The sequence below is a fragment of the Rhagoletis zephyria genome, unplaced genomic scaffold (assembly GCF_001687245.7).
Source record: "Rhagoletis zephyria isolate East Lansing unplaced genomic scaffold, Rhagoletis_zephyria_1.1 Rzeph_scaffold_01244, whole genome shotgun sequence".
In the NCBI taxonomy this organism is placed as follows: domain Eukaryota; kingdom Metazoa; phylum Arthropoda; class Insecta; order Diptera; family Tephritidae; genus Rhagoletis; species Rhagoletis zephyria.
The window spans coordinates 22,021-34,054 of NW_016158328.1; the positions used below are offsets into that span (position 1 = coordinate 22,021).

At 32.9% G+C, this 12,034-nt stretch overlaps 1 protein-coding gene across 1 annotated transcript; it reads left to right on the top strand.

Moving 5' to 3' along the window:
* The first annotated feature begins 4,496 nt into the window (after nt 1-4,496).
* On the top strand, nt 4,497-7,501 carry LOC108363325 (peroxiredoxin-6-like). Its single transcript, XM_017616667.1, has 4 exons — nt 4,497-4,673; nt 6,580-6,954; nt 7,021-7,096; nt 7,171-7,501. The coding sequence occupies exons 1-4, from the start codon at nt 4,591-4,593 to the stop codon at nt 7,297-7,299; spliced, it is 663 nt and encodes a 220-aa protein (XP_017472156.1). The 5' UTR covers nt 4,497-4,590; the 3' UTR covers nt 7,300-7,501.
* Nucleotides 7,502-12,034: the final 4,533 nt, after the last annotated feature.

Genomic DNA, 12,034 nt, shown 5'->3' on the forward strand with positions numbered 1-12,034 from the left:
CAGCGTGTTTTCTAGTAGCCTATAATAGGACCTCCGACAAATTGACTGGGCTCTATTGAATGGCTTCTGAGTTTAGTCCGAAAACCGGAAATGGCTATCATTTTATGTATGTAATCTTCCTTATTCTGAGTTTCGCCCGAAAAAAGCTCACGCGAAAATTTTGATTCCCCCCATAATAAGTACATGGAAACCATAAGCGAAAAGTGAACTCATGAAAGTAATAAACGTTTCGTATGTGTATTAACAAAATAGGTTCATAAATACGATTTTTATAAATAACTCGACCCCAGCGCCACCCACCGAGTTTTCTGGTAGCCTATAATAGGACCATATATGCAAGGTATAACCTCTGAAAATTATGCCGTAGTTTTAGAGTTAACTCCCAACAACGAAAACGGATATTATTCTATATATGTATATAGATATGTTTATATGCTTTGTGTGTATAAATATTATCAAAACTAGAAGTTAAGTTGAGCTATCATTGAGCTATTGTGTGGAAAACGTAAACGGTTAGAATGCCGTTCCGTAAAATCAACTAATTTATTTTTATTTTGTTTTTATTTTTGAACGCTTAAACATTACATTAGCTGGCTACATAAAGGAGTTATATCGCAAAAACATATATCTGAACAATCAGCGCTATAGGAGATACAAATACACCCACCTACCAAATTTCATCCGGATATTTCGAAAACTGAGAGACAAGATTGCATACAAACAGGAGGACTGAGCTCGACGTTCTGATAATTTAAGTATACATTTCCATGGGTTGATCTCTTCTTATTCTGGTTCTTACAACATCGGACCATTTCATGCTCATGAAAGGTATAAAAACTGGTTTACTCGGTATTCGAAAAATTTAGATTGAAACTGCGCCGTTCAAATGCGATTTGAAAAATCTGGCCCTATCACCTTAGTAGCTATGTATGTACGTACATAGCATATTATATAAAATTATGTATTTGTGTATATCGATTGACTTCTAAGCTGTACCATCTAGCTAAGCGCCGCAACTATAAACAGACCAGCCAGCAACAACCAAGTTTGTGGTGAAATTCATTTGAGACGCAAACTGTTGTTATCAGTTTCAAACAGATACTAAATAAACATAAACATAAATATACACACTCTAAAAAATTTTCGTTTAAATTTACGCATATAAAGAGAGGTAACCAGTTTCCTCTCCTAGTGTGTGCAAAATTAAACAATGTCTGTTTACTTTTACATATCAAATTTGTCAAGTAGCGCACACAAGGGGTGGGTTTTGGGGCTAAATTTATCATGATATAAGAAATTTTGAAAGAAAAAATTTTCTTTTCCATTTCTTGTGCGTCATTTTGTAAGAATTTTTCTTTTTTNAGTTCAGTTAAATTTTCGTTATTCGAATTATTAAAAAATGAGAAACCAGAAATCGACGAAAATTAATAAAAAAGTGTAAAAATTTCTTGAAATTATTTAATTTATTTATATTAAAATTCTTTTGTAAAATTTTGTATTACTTTTGAAAGTTGAGTGCATCTTTAACCGTTAATTTTTTCATGATTTAATGATTGGATCTAAACCAAATTACGAGTGTACATATGTACATTAAAGTGGTCCAAAAATGTATGTAAAAAAATAAGGTCGCATTTTTAATGCCGCCGGCCCCTGGGATTGTTCTATACCAAAAAAAACTATTCCCCTATTTTTTTATTTTGAAATAAAAAAAAAAATTAGGGTGTGCTCAAAGCGCTCAAAGTTTTCAATGTATTTTATATGGGGAAAAAACAACTTTTCGTAGAAATAGTGTAGAATTCTTGAAAATCAATATTTTTCGATCGGAAAACTTTGCTTCAGGAGATTCCCGGTAATAATACCTAATTGTTCCTTTAACAATTTTTTCATGGTGACTATATTTTATGGGTCCTTGAAAATGCAATGGGGGCCCCAATTAAAAAATATTTTATCATAAAAAATGGTTAAATAAACAATTGGATATCCCCTGAAGAGAACCACAGTTTTGCGATTGAAAAATATTGATTTTCAAGAGTTTTATGCCATTTTTACGAAAATTTGTTTTTTCCCCATATAAAATACATGGAAAACTTTGAGCGCTGTGAGCACTCCCTAAATATTTTTTGATTTCAAAATAAAAAATACTGGTATATTTATTTCCGGTTCAGAACAATCCTAGGGGGTGGCGGCATTAAAATTCCGACTTTATTATTTTGGAACACTCTAATGTACATACAAACTGGACATTGATACTGAATAAAAATTAAAAAAAAAAACGTCAAATATTACTTTTCAAGTATGTATATGTAAATTTATATGTATATATATTATATGCTTTGTATGTATAAATATTATCAAAACTAGAAGTTAAGCTGAGCTTTCATTGAGCTATTCTGTGGAAAATTTAAACAGTTGGAATGCCATTCCGTAAAATCGACTAATTTATTTTTGTTTTGTTTTTATTTTTGAACGCTTAAACAGGTGTCAGTATGTATAGGCATACATACTACAGTGTGGTTGCAGTGATTTCTACGAAAAATTGAAATGTATAAATTTGGTTTAAGGTTATTTGTGCTGCTAGAACAAAAGTTTGATTGCCTGTATGCATTTTTTCATAATAAAATTACAAACGCTTATTAGCATGCATTAATTATGCCCGATTTTCATTGCCTGGTGTTCCCTTAACAAAAGTACTGTATAGTTTTAAATTTTTAAATCCTTATTTTTATTTTTATCAATTTCTTTTCAACTAAGCATTGAATATCTGTGCCGCTGTGGCACAATGGGGCTACAGCGGCCAAAAGTACAGATTCATAGCAAAATGTCCAACTACCCCAACCCAAAAAGAATTTTTGATAATACGCGGGGATACGCTGAAAATAGATAATAGGAAGTACTATGTGCATAATGTCTCTATTACCAGCTTAGAGTTTAGATAAGGGGTGTTTTTATCGTTTTTCTAAGCGCACTCAACTTATTTTCTTTGGCTTCCGAGTACCAAACCTCAAACAATAAAAAAAAGAAATTTTTTGGAAAATAAAGGTTAGCGCATATAAGCCACTAGAGATTGCTTTAGTTGATAACACATACTATCATAAATGGGAATAGTTAAACAGCGGGCATATGCGAGCTTTTTTTATTTATTTTTTTGTCAAAATTTCTATTGTGAAAATCCTTCCAACCCCCTTTTAATTAGAGTATTTATGATCGGTACTCAACAAAATATTACTAAACTTACCACTTTAATTTTTATTGTTTTTTGGCCACGCGCGTTACACTGTGCATCCGTTTTCCAAAAATCTATAATATTATTCCTTGTTAAGAGATTGTTGTAATTTGAAAATAATTGGCGTCTTTAGTTATTGAAATATCGGCGTTTTCGTATTTCTGAAAGTTACCGTTATATGGGAAGTGGGCGTAACACAGACAAGCTATAAATGGCATTTACTGGCCTTTACCAATTCTCGTCCCATGAATGTTGTCATCGCAGTTGGACCATCATCCATCGTACACATCGAGCTTCAGTGTATCCAAAGACTAACGTAATAAATATGACACCAACCACCTCTTGACTCGTACCCTTAAGCGTACCCAGCTAACGACCCCTTCCACTCTGGTCAGACCCAAGAATGATAGAATACAAAGATTGCACCGATAGGGGTGCAAAAATCATTCTTGGGTCAGACCCCACCCAAACAGCAACATAAACAGCTTGACTACAACGATTAATAGACTCGCTAAATTACGCGATAATTTCGATATGTGAGTATTAGTGAGAACACAGATTATCATCGATGAAAGTCAGATGTTTGGGTGGTGACTTTTATCTGTACAGCACTGTATGTCATTACGACTATATATAAACAAATATGTATGTATGCACATTAGGGTGGTCCAAAATAAGTTAAGTCGGAATTTTAATGTTCTCATCCCCTAGGATTGTTCTATATCGAAAACATATACCTCTATTTTTTGTTTATTATTATTTCTCCAGAAGAGAAACAGAGTTTTCCGATCGAGAAATACTGATTTTCAATAATGCTGCACCATTTCTACGAAAAGTTGTTTTTTTCCGTATAAAGCACTTGGAAAACTTTGAGCGCTATGGGCGACCTCTTAATCTTTATTTTCAAAATAAAAAATAGAGGTATATTATATATATATAACAATCCTAGGGGAGAACATAAAAATTCTGGCTTTACTGTTTCACATGTACTTTTGGACCACCCCAATTTACATATGTAGTAATTGAGAGAGAATAAAAGCCGTTTATCAGAATCTCACCGTGAAGGCAACACCCTCAACAGCTGATAAGTAGAATCTTGCCACACATGCTTCGCAAAGCACACCCCCTTCCGCTGTCATAAGTTATTATGACGCATAACCTGTTATCAAATTTAACTCTAAGCCGAGTAGTAGGAAAAACAACTACGAGATTCTGTTTGATTTTGCCTTTCGCCAAGAGACTGAGAAACTGTTAACATTGTGTATAAAGCGGGCAACCTGCTCGCTTTTGAGATCAGTTGGTGAATAAATTCAGTCGTGTTCAAATCGTCAGTTGTGAAGTTACTTAATAAAAAAATTACCTAAAAAATGCGTTTGGGGGCAACAGTACCGAATTTCAAAGCAGAGACCACTAAGGGTCCAATTAGCTTTTACGATTGGCAGGGGAATTCGTAAGTTATCTTTGTTGGTTTAATGATTGAAGAAGATTATCCGCGATAGTTTGTATTTTAAGCTGTCATCATTAATATCTGCAAGTACAGACTCACATATGTACATATGTATGTATAAATATTAGGGTGGCTCTGATTCTTCGAGCTTGATTTATTTAATGTGTTACTCCTTATAAAGAAATGCTTTGAATAAAATGTGCCCCGCGGCCTCAATAGGATTGATATTTGGAAAATTATAATAATCCTAAAAAAGTATAGTATGCATATCGGTATAAACTATAAACAAAATATGTGCGAAATATATAAAAATATTTTCAGTTTACATTTATCCTTTTTGGTGGATATAAGAAATATGCTTTGAAATTTTAATCCTTCAATATATCTGCTTTTGATTATCATTATTGATTAACTGTCTCTATCATGCATATTTCTGTTATAAATTTAATAAAAGATTGCATATAAAAGACGTAAATTTAAACCTTGGCTAAAAAATTTTGTTTGCGAGCGAGTATGTGTATCCAGCGCATTCCTAATTTTTTTGTAATTTTTTTGACTTTGATATCCGAGTTATTCTAAAAATGCCTCATAAGAGCCATCCTTATACTGGTTGAGTGGGGTATATATATATCTGCATGGATGTGACGCAGATAAGTGTGAATGGCAAGTAATTTAAGTGGTACGGAAAATTTAATAAGCTTTGATGAAGCTTACAATCACACTGCAGGCATGGCAAGGAGGATTATAAAAAAAATTACTTTGGATGCTTTTTATTAATGCGCTTTTGACCATAACCATTGATATAATTTTTCACTGCTACAAATAAATAAAAAATATATATGTACATATGTACATATCGTCGCGGTCAGAAAACGGATGACGAATGTGCAAAATCACGATTTTGGGATTTTGATGCAGATTTACTAAGTTGGACATGCTCTTTCGATTTCTGCAATCCATTTTTTTATATCTCCATTAGTTTTTGAGATATTTCGTGCGCATTTTGTCGTATGTTACATAATATTAATGATTGGGTATGCCTTTTGTTGTATGTGCTGAAAATGCGTCACATACGACAAATTCCCATACAAACGTACCTTTTTTTTAATCATAAAACGTTTGTCGTATGTGGCACATACGACAAATTCCCATACAAATGTAATCCTTTTTTAATCATAAAACATTTGTCGTATGTATCGCAAAACTTTGAACTTACGACAATTGGATGGTCCGCTACTATAACGATACAATTAAAATTGAAAATTAAACTAAGTAACTAATTTTAAAATTTTAAATTTTTAAATTTTAGCTTGCACTGAGTCTCCAATGAAATGAAAGAGATAAAAATGTACAAAAGACTGAATTTAAGTATTGTTTTTTGTTTTTATATAAAGAAAACGTATGTTCGTAACATATTTACAGCATAAGAGATGTACAGATTTTTTTTATTAAATACATGATTATGTTTTTGTTATGTTTTTTCTAATAAGTAATCATTATTTAATAAATATGTCTGTTTTTTTCATCAAATTATACCATCGTCGTTGAAATAGATACTTTACTATTGTCGTATGTTCTGTGGACAAAACAAAGTGGTGAGTAAACGCTACTTACGACAAATGTATACGGAATGAAAAGTAAATTTTCTCATTAACGTTAAGAGATATTAAATTTAAAAATATGGGAAATCAAAACTAATAACACCAACTACGTCTCCTTCAAGAGTTACAAAAATCTACCGTACAGTTTCGGATTAATTCGACCTTAAACTTCAAAGTCAATTTTCTCAAAACCGTGTTTTGTAACATTCGACATCCGTTTTCTGAGACGACGATATGTAAGAATTAACTCTTCCATTTAAAATTGGTTTACTTACTTAAACCACCAATTGCATTTCTTCTTTCTATAGTTGGGTTGTACTATTCTCGCATCCATCGGACTTCACACCCGTCTGTACCACTGAACTGGGTCGCATCGCTGTCCATCAGCCGGAGTTTGCTAAGCGTAATGCCAAGTGTTTGGCGCATTCAGTGGATGACCTGAAGTCACATGTTGACTGGGTAAATGACATCAAGTCCTATTGCCTGGATATTCCCGGTGAATTCCCGTACCCCATCATTGCTGATCCTCATCGTGATTTGGCTGTACTCTTTGGCATGTTGGATGAGGAGCAGAAGCGAGATGTAGAAATTGGCAAAACCATACGCGCACTCTACATCATCAGCCCCGATCATAAAGTGCGTTTGTCGATGTTCTATCCCATGTCCATGGGCCGTAATGTTGAGTAAGTTAGCGGGAAGCTATAAATATTGCAACGCGCGTGTCTCATTTAAAGTTTTTAATATTCTAGTGAGATTTTGCGTTGTCTCGACTCATTGCAATTGACAGACAAGCTGAAGGTGGTGGCCACACCCGCTAACTGGACGGTGAGTTTTGTTTTTGTATACGAGTTTATTTGGTGATTTATAATTTATATACCTGTATCTATTTCTCAATACAGCCTGGTACGAAAGTTATGATTCTACCCGATGTGACCGACGAGGAGGCAGATAGACTATTCCCAAAAGGCTTCGACAAGGTTTCAATGCCGTCCGGTGTCAACTATGTCAGAACCACAGAAAACTACTAGATTTTAATGCTGCAAAATTATCAAAATCAAAATCAAAGCAAAAATAATTACAATTTGATTCTGTTCGAATTGAGTTGGTGCCCTTATCTGTATGTTTTAAGTATGTGCTGATCATTTTAAAAATGATTTTGTGCTTGATTTTTAGATTATTGTTATTTTTAAGTAAAAAAGCAAAAAATAAATTTTGAGTGCAATTCAATTTTTGACTTTTAAATGCATAAGTATGTATATGTATGTGCTTACAAATTCTTAATGCAAAAATCATTGTTCTAGCTCCGAACATTTTTTTTGTTTGCTCATCCTCTCTTACGAAGAAAAACTCATTGTTAACTCTCATGGTGGAATTATACCAGGTGAAGTAATTAGAGTGAGATTGTGGCACTGCCTTATTGCCTTTAAAATTTAACTATAAGGTAGCGGATATCAGAAAATAAAGCGAGAAATCTGTTTTATTACTTCACCCTTTTATTGCGCTATAGTTAATTCTACAGTTCTGAACCTTTCGTGCTGTCAAAATTATAACCTACGGCGTTGCCAATACTAATGAAATTGATCTCGTAATTGGAAATTTAAAGTTTAAGGGCCTTTATCTCGGCTGCCTGTTAAAAGCAAATAGCAAGCAGTCTATAACGTCGATAACGATGTTAACTGGGAAGTTAATGTAACAGGCAGTCGAAAAAACTACCCTAAGGGACAGTTTCTCAATATCTGGTTAACACTAATTACAGGTTAAAAATCGTTATCGGCGTTATCGACTCCCTGCACGGCCTTATATAGTTTTTAGTCGATCACGTCGATAACGATGTTTAATCTGCATTTAGGGCCGGTTGCTCAAAGCCTGGTTGACACTAATCATCAGTTAACATCGTTATAGACGTTTTCGACTCCATGTATATAACACGGTGTCAGTAACGATGTTAAACAATCATTAGTGCCAACCAGGCTTTGAGTAACTGGTCCTTAGTGTTAACAAGACGTTGAGAGCCGGTTGTTCAATGTCTGGTTATCACTACTTGCCGGTTAAACATCATTATCGACGATTTCGACATCATGCATACAACATTAGCTTTCAGAACCACACTGTGTGCCGTCCCTAAAGCTTAAATTAGTTGTGGCAACCATATAAAACAACTATTCCAACCAACCTTATGGCCAACACTGTATTCGATTAATGGTGTCACACCATAACGCCATAGCCATAACCATAGCCATAGAAACCAATTGAATTTTGGAATCAACTGATATCTGAAGTGCGAGTGAAAACGTGTTGCCAGAAGTTCAAAAAAAAAAATATTGTTCACAGCCAACGTTTTGGCATTAGTGTAGAATATGAACCATTTAGCTGCTTATACAAAAACCAAAAGTGTGGTTCGATAGAACTATTCACGCTGATTTCAACTGTACCAAAGTTATTTGTGAAAAATTATAAAAGAGATATAAAAGGTTAAATTAATTTTTTTTATTTGTTTTTAATATTAACATCTTATGAACTACATAACCGATTTAAAACCTAATGATGCCAAAATAAAGACAAGTAATTTATCTCTCTGTTAATGTGCACAATTTATATGCTTTATTATATTTTTGATCCAAAAATACTAAAAAATGAAAGGAAATTTCGTATATTTTCATAAAACAACCTTTTTTAACAAACTTTCATAATTAATGCCAAAGCAATTTATATTATTAAGAAAGTACAAGTAATTATATTTAATTTGATGTACATATTTTATTATGATCTGCTGCTGAGTTTTAAGAATTAAGTGTTAATTTAGTGAAAGATGTTCTACGATATTACGCATTTTCCGTGGCTTGTTCCGCGTCTGGCAACACCGACTTTGTTGACTACGAAAAATCAGCTGCTTATTGTTATGGTACCTATAATCGACTAATTCAACCTTAAATTGGAGCGCCAAGCGTTGCGTTTTCTTTTGCCAACGAGCGCCAGCGCGTGCTATACCCAAATAAACGCCAATGGCAACATTTTTACGTGAAAGGGAAAAACATTAGCTTACAAAACCATTTTGTTTCATAACAAAATGTTGCAAATAATTAGTTCAGTTATAACCGTACTCGTTCGCAGAAAAGTTCTTTATCTAAATGAAACACCAGCACTTGTATTCGAAATCCATAGAAAACATCTTTTTTTATTATTTGCTTTACATTTGTATGTATTTGTTTTTTTTTTTATCAGATAATACCATAATGTTTTAGTTCTTATAAATAATTATTTAATGCTTTCAACTTTTTTGCATTAAGCAAATAATTGGCTATCGAAAAATTTTATCAATGAACATTTCACTAAAATAAACTACAACGAAAATACAATACTTAGCAACAAAACGCTATCGAACAGTATAAATTCAGGGCTCAAATCGTAACAGTCGTCACGTAAAAATTCAACCCGTTTGGCTTAGTGTGCAAACCTCTTTTTTTAATTTTTCAGGAGGGCCAAAAAACTTTCTAACTTTTTGTTGTTAATATTTTCCTAATCTGTACATGCAGTTTTCTTCCTTATTTCGTCTTGTTTCAGTATCATTAATCGGCCAATTTCAAAATAAAACTGTTGCAGACTTATAGGATCTTTTGGGACTTACCACATTTTCTCTTAATGATTTTGTTCTTTTAATGTGGACTTAGAACATTCTCTATCAACCGGTTTTTCATTAATTTTTTTTTATTGTTAAAATCTTTAGTTGTTTATTTTAAATATATTTTTATTTTTAGTACTTTTCAAATACTGCTGAAACTTGCTTGAATGTAACTTTCGGATAGTTTTTCTTCTTGCATCTGAAAGCATGAGTATGTGTCAATATTTGATATATAATTAAAATATATTGTTCCTCCTATTGTTTAGGAGTTACAAATGTTTCAACAGCGGACTGTTACATTACAAGTTTTGGAAGTATTTTTTAAAGCTGCCTTACATTATCGAAAAAGTCCAATCTCCTTATATAACTCAGGAATTGCGTATTTATTGAACTAATAAAACTAATTTTGAGGTCAATTCAGAAAGACTGTTACGTCACAGTAAAAGACTCTTACGTTACCTGTGCGATATACATACGTGTAGATTTGAATTAGGTTTTCAAAAGGCTTGCAGTCTGTTTTCAATCCAGAAGACTTGCGATTTGACATGTAATCCAAAGAAATGAAGAACATGATAATTATGAAGACAGGTTTGAAAGTATCTGTTGCTATGCAACTGTAGGTCGATTCAGAAGTAATTTTCAGCTAAGAACTCGAGCTCGAGCTTACAACTACACCAAGATATTGTGGTTTTTCGCGGTTAAGTACACGAAAAATGGCTTTAATGTCCACTTTTGCTTGCTCTATGCCCTTTAATACTATTCTTACCCTTCAAAATGCGCCTTCGAGTGGGGTTTTACGATTTTTCCTTCAGAAATGATGGCCATTGGAAGATGACGTAATGAGTTAGAGAGCATATGCTTGGTTCGGCGATGTTAGATTCGAGGACACGGCAGTTTTAGTGGCCGTAACTCTTTAAGGAATAATCGTATAGCACTATTCGGGAGTGCATTTTGAAGGATTATAATAGTACTAGACAAATACTTGAAGTAATTCTAATAGATTTTTACTATTTAATCAGAAAATCTGCTTATTCTATTAGCTTCTTATTTTGCTTCTTTTGGCCCCTTTCCTTTTTGAAAAAATATAATTCTCGCGTTTTTTTTTCTAAATATTTTTTATTTTTTATTTGTTTATTTGTTTATTTAGTTGTTTTATTTAGTAGATTAGCGCATTAAATAAAAAAAAAATTCATTTTCATTTTCCTGAGCCTGTTTGAGTTAGAAAGAATATAAATTTTAGCTATGGGTCAACGGCACGCTGAATATCTTACAATGTTGCTTTCAAATGAGCCCTATCTCTAAATAAATAAAAAATAATTTCACCTGAAAATTCAATTAGCAACAAGTAATTTTTAAGCAAAAAACAAACCCGACTTCAATCTATACACTGAGCCAAAAGTACAATGGTTTTTTCAACCGAGTTATTATTTGGTTTTTTCATGGTCAGTTTACCGATTGAAAGAAATGTGATTCAAATTGAACATTTGAAAACCAATTCGTCATAACATAATAAATAAAAAGCATAATTATTTTTTTCTATTTTTTGGTTTTTCTTTATTACGAAAGAGCATCTATGAAGTACAGAACCAAATTAAACGGCGAAGAAAATTGACTCAAGTTGAACATTTAAAGATAAATTTATATAGCGGCTGTAGCTGAGTGTGTATAGATGCTTGCTGTTATTTGTAGGGTTGGAACGATACTATCGATATTGAGTAAGCAGCGATACTAAGGGTATAAAAATGAGTACTTTAACACTCGATATCTTATTTGGCGATTTTACTCGATACTTTGCAAAGTACTCGTAGTATCGAATGCTTTTTAAAAAACACACTTTTTAAATTTTTTTCTTCCATTGGCAACCCAATATTCTTTGCTTATACGGATTACTATCATTCAATTTTATCCATCACTTAAGATAAACTGAAATTTCGTGTAGTCTGTTGCATAACATAAACCAAATAAGTTAAAGTTTAATGGCCTTATTAATAAACAAGTAAGAAAGTCTAAGTTCGGGCGGAGCCGAACATTAAATACCCGGCGCAAGTATTAAATATATGTTTTTTCACCCTTCCGAAACCTTCCGCTAGATGGTAAGCCGAGGTGTATCAATTTTGAGTAAATTAGCGTCCTTCAATTTCGAA